This window comes from Ursus arctos, unplaced genomic scaffold (genome assembly GCF_023065955.2).
Source record: "Ursus arctos isolate Adak ecotype North America unplaced genomic scaffold, UrsArc2.0 scaffold_21, whole genome shotgun sequence".
In the NCBI taxonomy this organism is placed as follows: domain Eukaryota; kingdom Metazoa; phylum Chordata; class Mammalia; order Carnivora; family Ursidae; genus Ursus; species Ursus arctos.
Genome location: NW_026622886.1, coordinates 34,124,076 through 34,144,196, shown reverse-complemented (window position 1 = coordinate 34,144,196; position 20,121 = coordinate 34,124,076). Strand labels below are relative to the sequence as shown.

At 34.4% G+C, this 20,121-nt stretch overlaps 1 protein-coding gene across 17 annotated transcripts in view; it reads right to left on the bottom strand.

Moving 5' to 3' along the window:
• The window catches only part of OSBPL8 (oxysterol binding protein like 8), a 158,025-nt gene that overhangs the window by 19,914 nt on the left and 117,990 nt on the right, over nt 1–20,121 (bottom strand). For 9 of the 17 annotated variants that reach the window (XM_044384575.3, XM_044384578.3, XM_048218185.2 and 6 more), the window contains 10 exons: nt 19,009–19,212; nt 16,386–16,470; nt 14,333–14,504; nt 13,854–13,901; nt 11,063–11,300; nt 10,280–10,464; nt 6,884–6,965; nt 6,490–6,588; nt 4,596–4,692; nt 241–339 (listed from right to left, as the gene is read on the bottom strand). In XM_044384575.3, coding sequence (XP_044240510.1) covers nt 241–339; nt 4,596–4,692; nt 6,490–6,588; nt 6,884–6,965; nt 10,280–10,464; nt 11,063–11,300; nt 13,854–13,901; nt 14,333–14,504; nt 16,386–16,470; nt 19,009–19,212 — 1,309 coding nt within the window. The remainder of the gene's footprint in view (nt 1–240; nt 340–4,595; nt 4,693–6,489; nt 6,589–6,883; nt 6,966–10,279; nt 10,465–11,062; nt 11,301–13,853; nt 13,902–14,332; nt 14,505–16,385; nt 16,471–19,008; nt 19,213–20,121) is intronic. The other 8 variants (XM_048218186.2, XM_048218184.2, XM_048218188.2 and 5 more) reach the window with 1 other exon arrangement.

Sequence of the window (20,121 nt, the reverse complement as noted above, 5' to 3'; positions counted from 1 at the left end):
CATTATTATAAATCAGCCTTTTCCAACTGATGTATGTGTCATAAAAGTCTGTTGTAGGTGAATTAATTCACCACAGAAATATTCAGTAGATGAAGCAATAATCTTAAATATTTGTAAACCAAGGACACTTTCAAACAAAAGGCTGACTACATCAATCACAAAACACAACAAATTATAGCCATATACATTTACTTAAAAAGGTTTACGGAATATCTAACTCAAGTATGGAAAATACTTTACCTTTACAATGAGCATATGGCATTGTCATGACATAATCTTCACCTCTATTCAAGAAAGTTAATCGTGCTTCTCCTTCTAATATTGCAGATAAGGAGTTTCCTAGAATAAATATCGTTTATTAAATTTCACAAAACTAATGCAACCAATTCAAAATAAACAAAATATACTCAGGACACCTACCATACATCTACAGTGGAATGTCTTAAAAATGTCTCAATCTCAATGTGCCCAAATGTATATTTGTTATCTTATATACAAAACATATGTGAATATGTGACACATATTACTAATTTTACAAAATTAGTACTTTTAAAAGGTACAGTTATGTGCTTGTTATTTTATATGGGGTTCTTAAAAATCTTAAACACATAGAACATTCAATAAAACACTGTTTTATGGTATGGCTTAATAACAAATCTGTGTTTGAATAAAAACATTTCTTATAAGTTACACAGTTAAGTCCCAAGCTTTTAGTACTTAAAATTGATATAATACTATAAATAATTTGAAAAAAGAAAACATAAGCATAACCCATCAAAATGCAATCATTGATAAAATTCCATGGTATTTTCTTCTAGTTTTTCTCCCATGTGTATTTTTCTTTCCCCCATCACCAGTTTTATTGAGGCATAATTTACATTCAACATGTGACCCACTTTAAGTGTGTATTTCGATAATCTTGACAACTGTATACAGTCATGTAACCATCATCACACAATTAAGATACAGAACTTTGCATCAACCCAAAAAGCTCCCCCTCGTTTCTTGACAGTAAGTCCTTTCCTCCAGCCTCAGGAAACCATGGGTTTGGTTTTTGTCACTGTAGTTTTACTTATTCTAGAATTTGTACAGATGGCATCACAGAATATGTAGTTTATTGTTTGACTTCTTTTACTTACCCAAATGTTTTTCACGTTCACCCATGCTGTTGTATCAACACTTCATGCCATTGTAACAATTTTTAAAAATCTAATATATGAAGATAGTATATCTATTTATTTAAATCTTGTTTAATTTTCCTCAGCAATGCTTTGTAGTTTTTCAGTGTACAAGTGCTACACAATTTTTATTTTATACCTATTTTATTTTTCACATACTATTATAATTGGAGATGTTTATTTTTTATTTTTTTTTTATTTTTATTTTTTTTAAAGATTTTATTTATTCGACAGAGATAGAGACAGCCAGTGAGAGAGGGAACACAAGCAGGGGGAGTGGGAGAGGAAGAAGCAGGCTCATAGCGGAGGAGCCTGACGTGGGGCTCGATCTCGTAACGCCGGGATCACGCCCTGAGCCAAAGGCAGACGCTTAACCGCTGTGCCACCCAGGCGCCCCTGGAGATGTTTTTTAAATTTCATTCTGCAAGTATTCATTTTTAGTATATAGAAATACAATTGGCTTTTGTATTTTGACCTTGTATCCAGCAACCTTACTAAATTCACTTATTAGTTCTAGCAGTTTTTGAATATTCTTGAGAATTTTCTCTATAGATCAGGTATGTATATGGTTTTTAACTTCCTCCTTTCTCATCTGTATGCTTTTTCATTAACTTGCCTGCTGCATTAGCTATGACTTCTAATGCAATTTTGTACAGAAGTAGTGAGAATGAACATTTTTGCCTTGTTCCTGATCTTAAGTAAAAATTATTTAATTTTCACCTTAAGAGTATGAAATTGGCTATGTATTTTTCACAGATACCTTTAATCTAGTCCTACTTTGTTAAGAGCTTTTATCATGAATGGGTGTTGAAATCTGTCAAATGCTTTTTCTGCATTTATTAAAATGATATGGTTTTCCCTCATTCAATATGAACTACAGTGATTTTCAATGATATACCAACCTTATGTCTCCAAGATAAACTCCCCTTGATAAATTGATCATGATATATACCCTTTTAATATATCCTTTTATGTGTGTGTCTATTACCCTTTATATATACTGATTTGTTACTAATTTGGTAAGGATTTTTACGTGTATATTCATGAGAGATAAGGATCTATACTTTCCTTGTACTGTCTGGTCTTGGGATTAGGGTACTGTAGGCCTCATAAAATGAGCTGAGAAATATTTCCTCCTCTTCTCTTTTCTGTAAAATGTTATACAGAATTAGTTTGGTGGTTTTTGTTGTCGTTGTTGTTTTGGTATTATTTCTTCTTTAAATATTTAGAAGAACTCAAGACATTATGAAATTGGTATATACGTTTCTTTAAAGATTTATTTATTTGAGAGAGAGAAAGAGAGAGTGGGGTGGAGGGACAGAGGGAGAGGAGGAGGGAGAGGGAATCTCAAGCACATTCCCTGCTGAGCATGGAGCCTGACACAGGGCTGGATCTCAGGGGGCTAGTTTTCAAGGCCCTGAGATCATGCCCTGAGGCGAAATCAAGAGTCAGATGCTTAAATGACTGAGCCACCCAGGTGCCCCAGAGTATATTTTTGAAGGAAGAGTTTTGGTTATTATCACTGGTTATTATCATGGTTATTATCACTGAAAACACCATAAATGTACTTAAAAATAATGTGTATCCTGTAACTGGTTGTAATATTCTAGAAATATCAATTAGGGTAAGGTGGTTGATAGTGTTCTTCAGGTCTTATGTGTCTTTGCTTATATTTCATCTAGTTGTCTCATCATTTGCTGAGGAGAGAAGGTTAGTGTATGACTATGATTTTAGAATTCCTATTTCTCCCCTTAATCAATTTTTGCTTCATGTATTTTGAAGTTCTGTGATTAGGCATACAGACATTTATGATTATGCTGATGTACTAAACTTTTTATCATTATGAAATGTTCCTCTTTACCTCTGTTAACACTTTGTCTTAAAATTTATTTTATTCATATAGCCACTCAATTGTACTTAATGTATAATTTACCTTTTAACTTTTTTGTTAACCACATCAAAATGTCAAGAAAGAGACTACTTGTTGAGAGAAATATATTCTGTCCAGATGTCTTTAAATTTAGCTTAATTTAGACTTAAAAAAATGAACTAATTCCTAGACCAATATAAACTCACCAATATCAACTCACCTAAGCAATTTCTATATGAACAAGTCAATAAACCAAAGGAAGAAGTTATCAAAAAAGTTTCCCTACAAAGCCTGAATTTAGTATATTTTTTCAAAATATAAAGAAACAGATAGCTCTGATGTACACAAACTGTAATATAACATGGCAAAAAGAAGGCTAATTGCTGAAGTAATCCCAGAAAGTAAGCTATGTACTTGGTACTCAAAAATTTCTCCAAGCATATAACACACACTCATAAAAGCTGTTTACATTATAGTCAGAGGGGCATGAAGGAATGGGAAGTAAACTTACAAATGTATGTTACAATACAGGTACAGATACAAATATAGGTTACAAATATATATTACAATATAGGTACAAATACAAATATAGGTTACAAATATATGTAACCTTCAGAAGAAAACAATCATGTTCTAAAATAAGCAAAATAAAAGTAGGCAAAAAACCAAAACCAAAACCCAAAACAAACATCAAAAGAAATAAAAGACACCTTGAAGAAAATAAAAGCATATACCATATTCTTTTACCAAAAACTATTGTTAGATTTCCCTGTTACAGACTTATCTACAGTTCTCCATTCTATCAGTAACCAGACCCTTGGTTTCTGTTGCCATATTTTTCTAATTTTACCATAATTTTTTTTTCTCTCAGGTTTAGAATTCTTCATTTAATTCATTGATTTTTCTCCATTTAAAAATTAATTTAAAAAAACAAAAGTATTTAAGGTTAAATACTTTCTACTAGTATACAGTTTTGGCCATTTGTTTGTTTGAATTATAGTTTTCAGATTATGGTTTCCTACAATAACCATATTTCTCTATTTTCTCTTGTATTAACAAAAGTTTTTATTAGTATGTTATTGGCCCAAGATTATATATCATTGCTGATTGACCCTGGACCAAGGATTCTAACTGCACTTGGATTCTTTCTCTCTCTATTCAAAGACCAAATAGAATGATCAAGCAAGCCCTCAGGTATAATGAGATGGAACAAAAAAGCTCAGCGGGACTAAAGGTAAAAGAAATACATTATGTGCTAAAATGGCTAGCTACAGTGGTCAATCATTCTGTCTTTTGGGTAAATGGTGTTTGCCATGAATTTACACATATGTAAAAAAGAAAATGGGTCATATTTACAAGTCATACTTATGAACAGGCAAAGAGAAACACAATAAGGAGAGGCCATTATTCAAGTTAAGGATGATACTTAAAATGACATATAAATTCCTTACTGAAAACAGCCCAAGACATTGTCTATAGGAAAGCTCACCAGAAAATACTACCTTCCAGAAAAGGGTGCATGCAGACTGAGACAAGGAGAAACTCACCATAGAACTTGGACTTAGCCAGGATACTACCACTAAGGCAAAATCCATCCTTTCGGTTACTAACATAAAAGGCAGATATTGGTGGATGATGGGACACCTTTGAACACAAGAAAAAAATGTAAACTATAATAACATAAGCATATTATTATGCTATTATCAAAAGTTTCAAGTCTTAAAAATATACTCTAATAATAAGAGGCAATGTTTGGTAAGTGGTAAAATTAAACTGGTGATTATAGTAACTAGCCTCCAAGATATCTCCCAAGGAAACCACCTCCTGGTATTCACACCATTAGGTGGGCTCCTCTTACACTGTACCAAAGTTACTTTGTGTAAAAGTGACATATATCACTTCTGAAATTAAGTTATAATGCACTATCCATTTTGGTCTCTCTCTCTCTCTCAGATCATTAGCTCCGAGAAACCAGATTCCATGTTGTGAACAACCCTATGGAGAAACCCATGTGGAAGGAAATTGAGTGCTCTTGTCAAAAGCCATGTGATGAGCTTGGAAGTGAAATCTTCTAGCCCAGGTAAGTGTTCAGATGATTGCAAAGCTGGCTGACATCTTAACTGCACTCTCATGAGAGACCCTGAGCCAGAACCATCCAGCTAAGCAGCTCTCAGATTCCTAAATTTCATTGTAGGAGCTAATAAATGTTTGTTGTTTTAAGTTCTGGCAGTCACTTATTATATAGCAATGGATAACTAACACATTAGTGGCTCTTCTTCATATGGATTACTAAATAGGCGATAGGAAACAAAAGCTTTGACAAATATTTTACTTTAGTAATCTAACACTTTCTATATAGATAGATAGATAGATACACCTTATGTTGTCTGAAATGAGTCAAAGCTAAAATCAAAGCCTTCTCAAGCTTCTCAATTTACTGAGGAATTATAGTGAACTAAAATGCAAGGTGGTATAATCAATAATTTTTTAAAAAATTAATATACAGATAAGTCATCTCCACTTGAGAGGTATATCAAAATCTCTAGGGAAGAGGAAGGTTTTTCAAATGACACATAGTCTCCTCATCCTTCTTACACTCTAGGTGAGAATTATTATAGTAATGCGTCATTGTAATTGAGAAAAAAAATGTCATATTCCTCAGGACCAGGGGGAAAAGAAGGATGAGGGGAAAAGACTGAGAATCATGAATATAAATGCATATAAGTCTAAATTAATGAAAGATTAAAACTAAGAAATATTTTTGACTGCCTACTATGTGTACAACAGAAAGAGAAATTTACAGGAAGGGAATTCCTTCAAGGAGCTGACAATTCAATTAGGAAATAAATATCCTGTAAACAGTTAAACAGTGTGTTAAAATAACAGCTTACTGGAGTCACCCTGATCATGAAAGGGGAGCAGGTCAGGGATGGTTTAGATGGAGAATAGCTGAGAAGAAATATTGGAATGGGAGAATTAAACTATAAAATAATGAGGCAAAAAAGTGCAATATCAGGTTACCTAATTATGAATGCAGAGGTCTGATTACTATAGAAGATTAAGAAAGGCATCTAATTTGAGATTTATTTAGAAAGATATGGAAGACCTTGAATGGCAGACGAGTGGGTGTAAATCTGATTTAGGAACTCAGAAACCACTGGACAATTTTGGTCATAAAGGAAACAAAATCCGTGGTGTGTGTGGGGGGAGACACAGGAAAAATAAAGATTTATTTTTGGTCACAGGATTCCATGACTGTAAACAGTAATACTTATAAATATGATATTTAGTAGTATTCAGTACTAAAAGGTTAAATGCTTACCAAATATTCACTAATAAGAAATGTTAATCAACAGTGAATTTACTGAGATAATATTTTTTATTAAAATATTCCAATAACTTCCGAACCAGTTTTGTTTCTGTAACATGCACTTCTAATACCTGTTCAGCAATATAAAAAGTTTTGCTGTTTGTTCTGGGATGAATCCACAAACAACGGAAAGTCTCACCAAGTATAGGATTGTAAGGTTTCTTCAGTCCCTGGTAAAAAAAAGATACAAGTTTCAAAATACAAATCTGGAAGACTCAAAATAGTTTAAACCAGTCAAAATGGATTTAGTTGTGTCATCTGGGAGCTATCCTTATAAAATTTCACAGTAGAGACATGAAATAAAATGAAATCACTTCAATGCACAATATAGGTCTAAATGATTAAGTAATTTGCAATTCTGCTTACTCAAAGAGGTCCTGTAATGCTTATCAATAAATAAACTAAAGATAACATAAAAAATAAAGAACTCAGATAAGGTCAAGGAAAGTAAAATATAAACATTACCTTTGGCTTTTTATAGAATCCTGATAAATACCATTTCACTACTTTCTTCAAACGGAAATAAGGATTTTCTTCAAGAGCAGCCCTATAACACAAAATGTATCACAAATTCTCCCTTGTATTTATCAAGTAAACAACTGAGTATGAGATATTACTGGAAAACCTAAGTCATATTTAAAATAGATGGCAAAACAACCATGTAAATCAATCTGTAAGAATAACTTTTCATAATCTGGTTGCTTTTCTCCCCATTTTTCCTATTGTTTGATATACTGCCCAGGTCTTTGCTCAAATAGTTTTTGGAAATTCTCCAAACCAAGGTTTTTTAAGTGGGGTTCTTAGAGCCCTAGATATTGCTAGGAGTTCTGTAAGAAATTATGATCGGAAAAAAAAAAAAACCAAAAAAAAAAAACCCACCACATTTTGAGATTCAAAGATTGCATAATTCCTAGCATTTGCAATGATGGGGCCAAGCAGCCTCATTAACAATTTCAATAGAGGTCTTCAGTTCCCTATATCAGAGAAAGATCGTGTCCACCTGATTTAGTCTATTCTCAGTCGCTGATGTTAGAGGAAATCAACAATAACTGGTGAGTGCCATCCTCCAACAATAACTGGGAGGACGACAGGCTGGTATTAACCTCTCCCATGAAAAATGCTCCCTTAAGAACAGGATTGTATGCTTTTTAGTTCCTAGTACAAAATACAGAAGTTTCAAATCACAAATATGGAAGTTTTAAGATAATTTAAGTCAATCAAAAAGGATTTAATCTATTCTTAGCCTTTAATCCTATGTGCTACCAAGTGATTTTCCAGTGAATAAATTCCATCAATGTAGCAGATAAACAAAGAACAATTTTCACTTTAAAGAAGAAATTATAGGGGTGCCTGGGTGGCTCAGCTGGTTGGGTGTCTGCCTTTGGCTCAGGTCATGGTCCTGGAGTTCTGGGATTGAGCCCCATATCGGGCTCCCTGCTTAGCAGGGAGTCTGCTTCTCCCTCTGCCCCTCACCCTGCTTGTGCTCTCTCTCACTCTCTCTCCCCCAAATAAATAAAATAAAATAAATAAAGAAGAAATTTTTAGAAGCCATGACTCAGCAACCCCCTTGGCTTTCTGCTGTTGCTATAAACACTATAAAACATTGACCGTGTACATCAGAAGTGAATTCTATCGAGTTTTCATACGTACATAACATATATATATATGAACAATAATTACAATAATTATTCTTTAACTATTTATTATTTCCCTCAAGCATGTCTGAAAGTTCAGTGTCATGACTTTTTTCTGAGAGAGAGAAAGAGTGCACGATGCATGCCGGGTGGGGGGTGGGGAGTGCGAGAGGGAGAGAAAGAACTTAAGCAGGCTCCACGCCCAGTCTGACTCAGGGCTCCATCTTGTGGGGCTCAATCTCACAACCCTGACATCATGACCTGTCAGACGCTTAACTGACTGAGCTACCCAGGCACCCCTAGTGATTTCTGAAAAAGTGTGAAATGGAAGAGACCGGGCTTAGGCTTACTGACAACTGTGCTGAGTCAAAAACTTGCCCTTATCAGGAGTAACAACTGTCTGACTGTACTCCTCCTATCGTGGTTTAAATTCTCTTACTATGCAATTTTATTTTATATTTTACATATACGTGGTTCAAAACTCATAGCAATATGAAGAAGTATACATGTCTTGCTATTGTCCCATCTCTCCATATAGGCAATTTTTAAAAATTTTTTTTAGATAAATAGTTTTCTTTAAGTATAAAAAAACAAATAAAATTATGCAGCCGGAACACTTATGCACAAAGAAAAGTTGGACCTTGATTTTTCCACACATACATAATCCTAAAGATCCCTCCAAATCAGGTTATAGACTTCCTATGTGTAAATGTATCATACATTATTTAACCACCAGTCAACTACGGCTGAATACCTGGGTTATCTAATCTTTTACTATTACAAGCTGTGCTACAACAATCTTGCATATATATCATTTTGAATATGCAGAGATATATTTGTAGGAGTTATTACCAGAAGGAGGATTACTGGATCAAGGGATTGAATGGATCTATAATTTTGGTAAATATTGCCAGATTCCCTTCAAAAGCACTGTGCTAGTTTTTATCATGCAGCGGCAGCAGCATACAAGTGCCTGTTGCCCCACAAAGCCTTGGCAACAGTATGTGTAGCCAGAACAATTTGGGAAAATGGGCATCTCTCAAGAAGATCTTACTGTGAGATTCACAGGAACCTGCCTCATATTCTGAGAGAAATGAATTTCTAGACAGATAAAAGAACGATAATAAGATGTAAAGCAGAATTGGGGTATAAAAGCTTTGGGATTTTGGTCACTGTGATGGATAAAAAATAATAGCTAATAATTTGAATCTGCAGTTTTCTTATTTTTAGTGAGATTTACATGTTTAAGGACTGTTTCTATTCACTTTTGAACCACCTGGTCATTTCTTCCACTTCTTTTTCTATGAGGTAGCTGATCATTTCATTAAATTTCTAAGAGCTCTTTTTATTTTAGGGAGATTAACACTTTGGGTATGCCTTATTTTGCCAAAATATCCTAGTTTCTCAATTATCTTTTGATTCAGCTTATTTATTTTTTTTGCAATGTTCAGTAAGCAACTAATAGACTAATAATGTAATTACTAAACTGAATATAGATATAGATGCAGAATCTAAAAATCCGGTCATAATACCAGAACTCAGTATCTTAGAAAACAGTGTCTCGAATAGCTGGAATGGGGGCAGAAAGCAAAGCTTGGAAAGGTATGCATAAAGTTGCTGTCTTTTACTGGTTCTCCAAGAAACTGCTGGGAAAGAGATGGGCAGTTCCTCCTCCACCTCCTTTATGCATGCCTTCCTCAGAATTATATCCAGGATCAGCTGGCAGGAAGAAAAGCAAAGATGGAAGTGGGGATTTATATCATAAGCCAGCAACTAGCCTGGCTGTGGTAAGCTGCACGTGCCTCACAAGCATACAGAGAGGATACATATAAACAAGAGTATAAGCCCCAGATGGGACCTGAACAAGAGCTTAGTGAACCGGGGGCGGGGGGAGGAGGGCGGTGGTGCACAAGAAATGCCAACCACCTCTCCCTATGTTAGGTCAGTGAACAGGTCAAAGAGCCTGAGAAAGCAGTGCTGTCATTAGGGGTAGACTCCTTGTCTTCCTCAACCTTGTGATCTCTCAACTCAAGTTCATAAATGGAAACATTATACTAAAGTATTAAAAATTCTTATTTAGGTCAACTGTAGAAATGGTGAAGAGAGTGAAGAGTGATATCTCATTAGAGCCTGATTTTGGAAAGGCCTAACCACTGTATTTAGACTTCTGAAAAATCTTTTTAAACTATAAAGTGTCTTTCATTTTAAAAAGTGAGAATTTACTTACTCAGATAGGAAATCTGCATGATAGTAGTAATCTGAAAGTTTATCCAGGAAAGAACGAGGTTCCAAAATAAATGTAGGCAGAACCACCCGGGACAGGTCCATGCCAGGACGGACTTGTTTCAGCAGTGTCCAGATAAGGCTTTTGTTTTCTTCAGACACAGTTTCAGTTTGAGAAGCCTCACCTGCCTTTAGTAATTAACAAAAAATGCTGAAATATCATATTTATTTCAGACATATTAGGTATGTAGGTAAGACAGCTGATGTTGAAATCCGAATACGCCATAGAACTATTTCAAGCATTCTTAATATGAGTGGAAATAACTCATAAGATAATAAGTCTATAGCTATAAAACTTACGTTAAAAAGAGTAATTGCAAAGTGAAGGATATATACGAAGAATTCATTACAAAAACGATTACATGCTATTATTTTATACTATATTTATTTCTATGCACTAGCAATAACAAGAAAGTTATAAGCTCATGTATCCTTGTAATTTACATTGTACCTGGCAATGACATCAAGTAGTACTATCCTATTTCAAAAACAAACTTGAAGAAAATGTAAACTTTAACAGAATGTATTGGTACTCGTGTGAGTATACGTATTTAACTGTTTATAAATTCTAATACATTTCATATGTATGTGACTTTAAAAATAAAATAGGTATCATACAAATATTCTCTTTCAGGAAAATAAGCAATAGGTCAAAGAAATATCTTCAATTTCACTTGGAAATTCCTAAGAATTAGAAAATCAGAATATCTGAATATTAGACTTTTACCTCTCCAAGTTCTTCATGGCTCTGTTCAGTGTAGGTAGTCTCCTTTAAAGGCTCAATGGGCTCAGGTTCTATGTAAGAGTCATCTTGCCTTTCTGATGTATCTGTGTCACTTTCTTCACTTTTCCCCATCACCTCATTATCAGACTCATCATGCTCTTGATCATTTTCTTTATCAGATTTATCAGAATACATATCTTGGTCCTTAAAATGCTGTCGTTCAATTTCACTATCATTTAACCTTGAGGGAAAGATTAGGAGGAAGAATAAAGGAGATTAAGAATATTTAATTTGTAAATCAGAATGAAATATAACATTTATTGAGACTTTAAGTGTCAGGCACTGTTCTGTGATTTACTCAGTTTTACTCAGTTAACCCTCAAAAATAACACTGTAAGTAATATTACTATTCTCACTTTACAGATTAGTAAACAAAGGCACAGAGAAATTAAATAAAAACCTGGGAAATATTTAAAGAAGACATTCTGAGTTCTTTGCCTCTTTAAAAGCTGTAAAAGCTTCCAAAAGCAAAATTTTAGACTTCCCCTTGTTAGATTTTTTTTTCGTTTTATAAACATCACTTGAATCAACCTCGCTATCACTTCTGGTCTAAAGAAAAACTTCAAGTCAAGACCATCAGATTTTCAAGTGAGCTCAAATGAATTATGGCTTTCCCCCTGTAAAGGTCTCTCCAAAGTCACTCAAAGTAAGTGAAAATATTAAAGTAATCCTCTCTAATACTTGACTCATAGGTTTATCTTGAGAAAAAAGTTCAAGAAGAATTGCTAATGGAAATTTCAGTTTATGGAAATAAACCTATTGCCTATAATTGATTAAGTTACTGTACCCCAACCCTATTCTTACTTATGGTGATTAGGGTTAATAATCTGTACAAAAAGGAATTTAAAAAAACCTCCCTGCTTGTGCATGCTCACTCTCTCTCTCTGTCAAATAAATAAATAAAATCTTAAAAAAAAACAAAAAAACAAAAAAAACAAAAACCCTCACTTCCAGAATAAAACAAAGGTGTAAAAATTTTTTTTTCCAAAATATTCATTTGTTTGGATTTTAACCAAAGAATCTTTTAAATACATACATACATACATACATATATACATAAATAAATAAATAGAGAGGGAGTGTGTGAGTGGGGGCAGGGGCAGAGGGAGGGAGAGAGAATCTCAAGCAGACTCTGTTCTGAGCACAGAACCAGACATAGATCCCACAACTCTGAGATCACCATCTGAGCTGAAATCAAGAGCTGCACGCTTCATTGACAGAGGCACCCAGGCTCCCCTAACCAAAAAATTTCTAACAGAAATTCATTTTTATAGTACTTATTTTCTTTCTTTCCCTTTATAATCATGTATTTTAAAAATGTAGTCTCAAATTCTGTCCCTGTTTTCTTACCATCTACACTTCTTAGCCTCTCATGATCTGGTTTTCACTCCCCTGAATCCACTGAATCTGTTCCCTTAAAGGTCACTAATGATGGCTTAGTTGACAAATCCAATGGCCTTGTCTAATCTTCATCTTCTGTGACTTCTCTGCGATTTTGATGATTAATTTCCTTGAAATGGTCTTAGTGCTCAGGTTGCACTAACTATGGTTTGACTCTTTAAGCTCTCTGATCCCTTACTTCCTTTCATCCTTAAGATATTTTAATCTTCCTTGGTCCTCTTATTTTCTCTATCCTCTCTTTCTTTTGGCAAGCTTGCCAATTTCAAGCCTTCACCATCATTTCTATTTTATTTTCAAACCCATGCATGAATAAGCTTCAGGCCCATGTTTTTAAATGCTTGGCTGATATCATCTATATGTCCTGGGACCAATGCATCCTCAACATGTCCAATATTTAATAAATCATCATCTCCCAACATGGTCCTTTTTAAAAATTTTACCATTGTCTTACTAGTCACTCAGCCTTAAAACTTGTAATCTTTAACTTCACCCACTCCCTGTCCCTTACATCCAAGCAGACAAAGGTAGGCCTCCATTCCCTTTATCTCTGCATCATCAGCTCTTAGCTCATGTTCTGTCATATAGCCAAATGAACACATTGCTATGTTGATTCTACCTTTGTAAAAATCTGTTTCCTGATTCCCTAGCTGAATGTTATCTTTCCATCCTTTAAATTCTCCTGGTCCTATATTACCCTAAAGCATCCCTCCCCTTTGGTTGTTTATGTCATTCTTATCTTCCTATTATTTATAGTTGCCTGGCATTTTACAGGTTTCAAACAAAACAAAATAAAATGTCTCTTTAGGATCAAAGAGCTAGTAAACTGTTGTACTGGATTCAAATTTAGGATCATATCTGATCTTCCTATATAATGCAGTGAATAATACAGAAAAGTATGTATAATGTCTTATATAGAAAAGAGGCTCAAAAAATTTAAATTAATAAAAATGTGAAGCAGAAGAAGTTTTAGGACTGCAAAATAATAGCACTTAAAAATTACCTGGGATTCAATAAAAACAATGGACTATTTACAGCTGAGGAGCTTCGAGGGAAAAATCTTGGGAAGAGGCCCCTCCAAACATTCGTTCTTAACTTTGAGGAAAGTAACCTCAATGTTGATGGGAATAAGTAGTTTCAGAGCAGAAGTTGAGTACTGGGACAAGGGAGGAGAAGGGAAATCTAAAATTCTTCCTACAAAGCAACAAGCGATGTGAACCTCAAACAAAGTATTTGTTAGTTTCCTTAGGGAAATATTTTTTTTAGTATTAACTACAATGAATATTTCAGAGGATAAAACCACAAACAGGATACAGTTCCAACCTGAAACACTTACAATATAGTAACGGGAGAATTCCACAAATACCATGTAGAGTAAGTGCCACTACCAAAAAAATTAAAAAGTGTTAAAGAACAGCAATAGAAGAACAGATTACATCTTACTGTCATGAAGCAGGAAAGGCTTTGCACTTGATATAATATTTGAGACTGGTCTTGAAGAACATGATTATAACAGGAGAAAAGAGCAATGAGGACCAGGAAACATTCTTAATGGAGGGAACACCATGTACAAATGTACAAAGACAAGGTATATATTTGGGAAAGAATAATTAATTCACATTAGCTGAAATCAAGGAAATAACTTTCTATACCTTGTAACAGCAACTAAACAGATCTCAAATCAGGCCTGAGGCCATAAAATAGGAAGAAAACAGCCAAGCTCAATTTCAGATACACTATAAAAATTCTAGGCCCACCAACTCACCTAGTGAACAACATAATCCCTTATAAAAATTAGTGACAGTAGCTACTCACTGAAAGTTGTCACCACTGTGGAGATTGTTAGCACGTAATAAGCCATACAAAGTCACATGTGTACTGTCTGATGAAATGCTCAGGTCATGTTCCTTTCCTTCCCTGATCATTGTACGTTTAAGAAGACTAGAACATTTCAAAGCCAACTCCAAAGCATCCATCCAGCACCTTCCTAGAAGAACACAGATTTGTAAGCAGTGTAGTTCAAGAAACTGTAAAAACCAGCAGCCATCTTAATTTAACGCCATTAACCTTTAAGCATACTATTATTTCTTTCAGAAACATGAACTGTCAAAGTTAATTTGAATATAAAGTCTTGCAAGGATTTTTTTAATGCGATTTTTCAGTTTAACAAGTGCTTTTTACAAAGCATCTAGAAACCACTGGTAAATAGCATATAGGATGCATTAGAAAGTACACCTAATCTAAAATAAATGTACTTTATTTTTAAAATCTTAGAATAGTAACAGGTAGTACAATTTGCAACTACCAAAGAAGGAACATAAAATATACTGAAGACATTATGTTTCTACTATAAACAAATTTATTAAAATGATGTTTTGTTGTTGTTAAAGGTCTATCCCCAGGTTTACCATCCAATCTACTCATATGTATGAAATTTCTGAGTCATGGAAATGCCTATACAGTATTGTCAAGAACTGCCATATTAGTAGAAACACTAATAACTTTATTTTTTAAATTAAAATTTAGAACTGTATTAGCAAACAAAACAAAACAAAAACAAACCAAAAAAAAACCCCAACAAAACAACAAAACCTGTTAGTTGCTCTTAAAAATGTATATGTATGTTTCAATGTCTGCCATAAATATCAGTTAAGTAAAACACTTTCATAATGTAACCTTGTGCCTGTGGTATTTTAATTTTAAAAATAATCATCAGGTAAAAGTAAACTTTGAAAGGTCACAAGATTCGCTAGGCTAAGCTAAATTATAAAACATAAAAGTGAGGAAAAAATCCGTTATCAATTACTAAGGTTTTATTTTTTTAATTTTTTTAAAAGATTTTATTTATTTATTTGACAGACAGACAGCCAGAGAGAGAGGGAACACAAGCAGGGGGAGTGGGAGATGAAGAAGCAGGCTCCCAGCAGAGGAGCCTGATGTGGGGCTTGATCCCAGAATGCCGGGATCACACCCTGAGCTGAAGGCAGACGCTTAACGACTGTGCCACCCAGGTGCCCCCAATTATTAAGGTTTTAAAGTTAGGTTTGCTTTCACATAAGTAAGTTCTGCTTTTTCCAGATTGCTTCAATCTCTTATATAAAAAAACTCAAAACAGTGTATATGTGTTATAAATGTTAATTTTAAAAATATTTTATTTATTTGACAGCAAGTACAAGCAGGCCGAGTGGCAGGCAGAGGGAGAGGGAGAAGCAGACTCCCTGCTGAGCAGGGAGCCTGATGTGGGGCTCTATCCCAGGACCCTGAGACCAGGACCTAAGCCAAAGGCAGACGCTCAACTAACTGAGCCACCTAGGCACCCCTAAATGTTATTTTTTTTAAAAAAAGGTTTACTTATTTGAGAGAGAGCGTGTGTGTGAGAGCAGGGAGGAGGGGCAGAAGGTAAACAGACTCCCTGCTGAGTGCGGAGCCTGACATGGGACTTGATCTCCCAGTCAAGCTGAAGCCAACAGTTGGATGCTCAGCCAACTGAGCCACCCAGGCAGCCCACAAATGTTAATTTTTATAATAAAATACAAATAGTATATTAAATGTACCTCTAAAATTATAAAACTTAATGAATTACCACAAAGAACACCAAGTCAAAAGGTGTTAATATGTCAATGGAGGATGAAAAAGAAAACTTTAGGCTGCCAATTTGTCACTTCATTTTACAGTGCTTCCTTCCGATCAGATTTCCCTGTCTACAAAGTTAATGATATTTTAGTATCAAAAGCAATTTATGATTACAATACCTTTGCTGCAAATACCATACTAAAGAGATTTTCCCCAAAGGAAAATACACAGTGGCATATAAAATAAACCCTTAAAAATGAGGACCAAAATCAAATCCATCAAAATCTATATTTACCATCTGACTCTGAAGTAGCTCGGATGATCAGATAACTGCTAGGTAAGGGCTGAGTTATAGATCCAACTGCTTCACCTTTTGGACCCTTAAAATAAATTAAAATAAAATAAATGGTATACCGTAAGTACTATGAAATCTCAACTTCATATTATCCACTATTACCTGTAACAATCTAACATAGGCATGGATTATAATCTAAAAGCAAACAAGCTTTAATCTCATGCTTCTTAAGAAAGCAGATGGTAAGTATTAATAAAAGTTTTCCTCTTCCAACAAATATACCTCCTTACAAGAAAACTGAACAACTTATAGCTATCATTAAACATCCCTACTTATTGTTCACATAGTAAAGAGAAACCTGCACTTAATTATACTAGACCAAATTTTAATTTAATAGAGAAATTTCCATCCCACAGATACTACTAAGATAAATAATATTAAATTTCTAGAGACCTAAAAAAAAAAAGCTGGAAATATAGTTATAATTTACAAGAAAAAGAGAAATGAATTTTGACTAGGTCTAGGGAAAATCTCTATTTTACAACCATTGATATAATGGTTATAAAATACTTGTTATAAAATATCAATGAAAAAAGCTCATTTTATTTTTCCAGAAAGAAAGAGGAATTTTGTCGTTGTTGTTGGCCAGGGTTATTTGTTTTAGGAGTATACAACACCAAGAACTCTATAGTAATTAGTATCACCAAGGCTAAATTTAGGTGAACCCAGTTCTTCCCTGGAAAGAAAATCTGAGGATAGAACTAATAGTATAATTTTGACAGACAAAGCCTACTTTTAAGTTGCAAGATCAAAGAATAAAATGAATTTGAGAAGCATAAACATAAGATATAGATTCAACATGAAAAAGCAGAAAAAATCAATATAATTTTAACAAATCCTGTAGTATCACTTGGGTGATATTTTCAAATAGCTTTATAATTTATTGCCCAGTTCCTACAACCAGCATAGAGTAGGATCTAGTCAGACTGCTTGGGTTTCGAGCTTGGTTCTGTGCTAGAAAAATTACTTAAGTAACTTCTGTAGGCCTCAATTTCTTTATCTGGGTAACAGGGAAAATTATAACCTCCTTAAAGGTATGAGAATTTTTAAAAGAGTCCACATAAAGTGCTCAAGAGTCGCAGATACAAAGTTAAGAACTGATAAATTCTACTTTTACCTTATCATAGATACTCTGAAGCTGTTTAAATAATATCCTAAGCATATTTTGCTTGTGGAGAATGTTCTGAAAATCATCTAATTGGACAAATTTCCCTCCCTCCCAACAATACTGGGAATTCAATAAATTTGACATTAAAAATCTTTTTTGATAATTTAAAAATTCATTATAATTCTTACAATTCCTAAGAGTAGCAGTAAAGAATAAATACTATACAGAAAACATTTTAAAAGTTGTTTTTTTCACTTGAGAATCATATGATATATAACTAACAGAGGTTCTTTGGGTTAAATTCTTTCCCTGTGGGAAGTGCCTAATCCCAGAATGGAACTAATTCTCTAATCCTAAATCTACTTCTGCTATGACTATAGGCTACTGACATGAAGGTTAAAAGTCCAGGTATTTTATAGGCGTATGTATATTGCCTAATTAAGCAATACCAAAAGATATTTAAAAGCTGAGTTACTTTTGTTTAACCCTAAGTCTCAGTTAGGTGGCTTGCCTTAAAGAAGAACCTCTATACCCTTTATTCATGTATAACTGACCTTCTGAGAAACTAAAATAATGATTGCTTTGTAAAAATTTAAACTAAATCCACTTATTCCATTAACATTTAGTGCATGTCTAATGTCTGTAGAACTCCTTGGTAGTTAATCAAATAAGGCATTCCTATTTTCTTTTATTTTTTATGATTTTATTTATTTATTTGACAGAGAAAGAGAGCACAAGCAGGGAGAAGAAGGGCAGGCAGAGGGAGAAGTGGGCTCCCTGCTGAGCAAGGAGCCTGATATGGGGCTGGATCCCAGGACCTTGGGATCATGACCTGAGCAGAAGGCAGACGCTTAACAGACTGAGCCACCCAGGTGCCCTGCATTACTATTTTCCTAAGTTTCTGCTTTTACACACAAGAGTGACCATGGTAATACTTTTTAGTTTTAAAACAAAGCTCCATCTTCAAAGAATGCTGAATCTCAAGAGTAAGTATGACTGCTTCTATTTATACCCTTCTTGTCACATATTTACATCACTATAGGAAAGACCACAAAAATAAATGGCAGCTCTGTTCTAGAGGATCTTATAATTTTGATAGAAACAAAAACACTCCCTATAAATATGATACACTATTACAAAGCAAAGTTAGTAATTGCAATAAAAAAAAACAGTACAAACTGAATCGCCACAGAGAAGACATTATAAGGTACAATAAAAATTTGAGAAATTTCCTGCAAAAATTTTAAATTTAGATCTTAAAGGTAAACAAAGCCTTCTGGTTCACAGTTCATTGTAGGTAGAGACAAAAAGAGGACTAATGCACTTGAAAACAGAAGCAAATTTGGAAGTCCTGGCAGGGGTCAGAAATCATTAGATTAATTGATTTTTAACTCCATTCTGAAACTCACAGGTTGTCATCTTTACCTTTTACCTACGTAACAAGTGCTTACTTACCTTCACTGCCCAAATAGACTGTTCCAAAGGATGAAAAAGTTTGAAACAAAAGCCATCCTTTTTTGATGGACGTTCAATGATTTCACAGGCATTCAGAAGGACTGTTCCTACCCACTGACCATTTTTTTGGGTTTTATAAATCAGTAGCACCCCGGGTTTCAAAACACACCACAACTTGGTCCAGCTCTTTAGAGTTCCACGAATCTACAGAAAGACAAGTTTATTTAGGAAAAAAAGCTCTTTTTCTCTTTTTGCTCCACAATATAAAACCTCAGTAATGGCAAACAGGATGTTTTAATCTAAAATTTCCACAAAATATACATTTTAAATTCAGTAGATTTTTTTTTTCCAGCTACTAGATGGTAAGCACTGCACACAAAGATAAAAATAGCGCGGTTCTTGCCTCTGAGGAACTTAAAGTCTAGCCAGAGACTACGTCAACAGTTTCAAAATAATGTGCCAAGTAGAATGGGTTTCCTAACCCACCCGGCCAGCTCAGGAGCCATTAAAATATACTTTCGTAGTACCAAGATTCTCCTCTTCTTAGCAACTACCATAATTTTATTTGTGGGAGTATAAGAAAATTCCACCTTTTTAAAAGATTTTTATTTATTTATTTGTCAGAGAGAGATAGAGAGAGAGAACAAGCAGGGGGAGCAGCAGGCACAGGCAGAAGAAGGCTCCCTGCTGAGCAGAGAGCCCAAGGTGGATCTTGATCCCAGGACCCTGGGATCATGACCTGAGCCCAAGGAAGCCGCTTAACCGACTGAGCCATCCAGAGATCCCAAGATAATTCCACCTTTTAAGATTTTTCCCCCCTACCACTACATCAACAGTGCTGAAATCACTGCTAGCACAAACATCAGGCATTCCCTAAATATTCATTGAGTGGTAGGAAGAGGGGAGAACTCTCTTCCAACCCCTAAAATTACCTTCTCTAAGTTACCTTGTTCTTAGTAATTAGATAAAGTGTGCCATTTAAGTTCTTGGGGGAATTTTAAAAGACAGTTACCTGAATATCTCTCCCTCTAGTCCCAAAATGTTCCTTGTCCCAGGACTTAATGTTATGTCAATAACAGGTCTATAACTGTTTTTTCCTATCAATTTCTATTT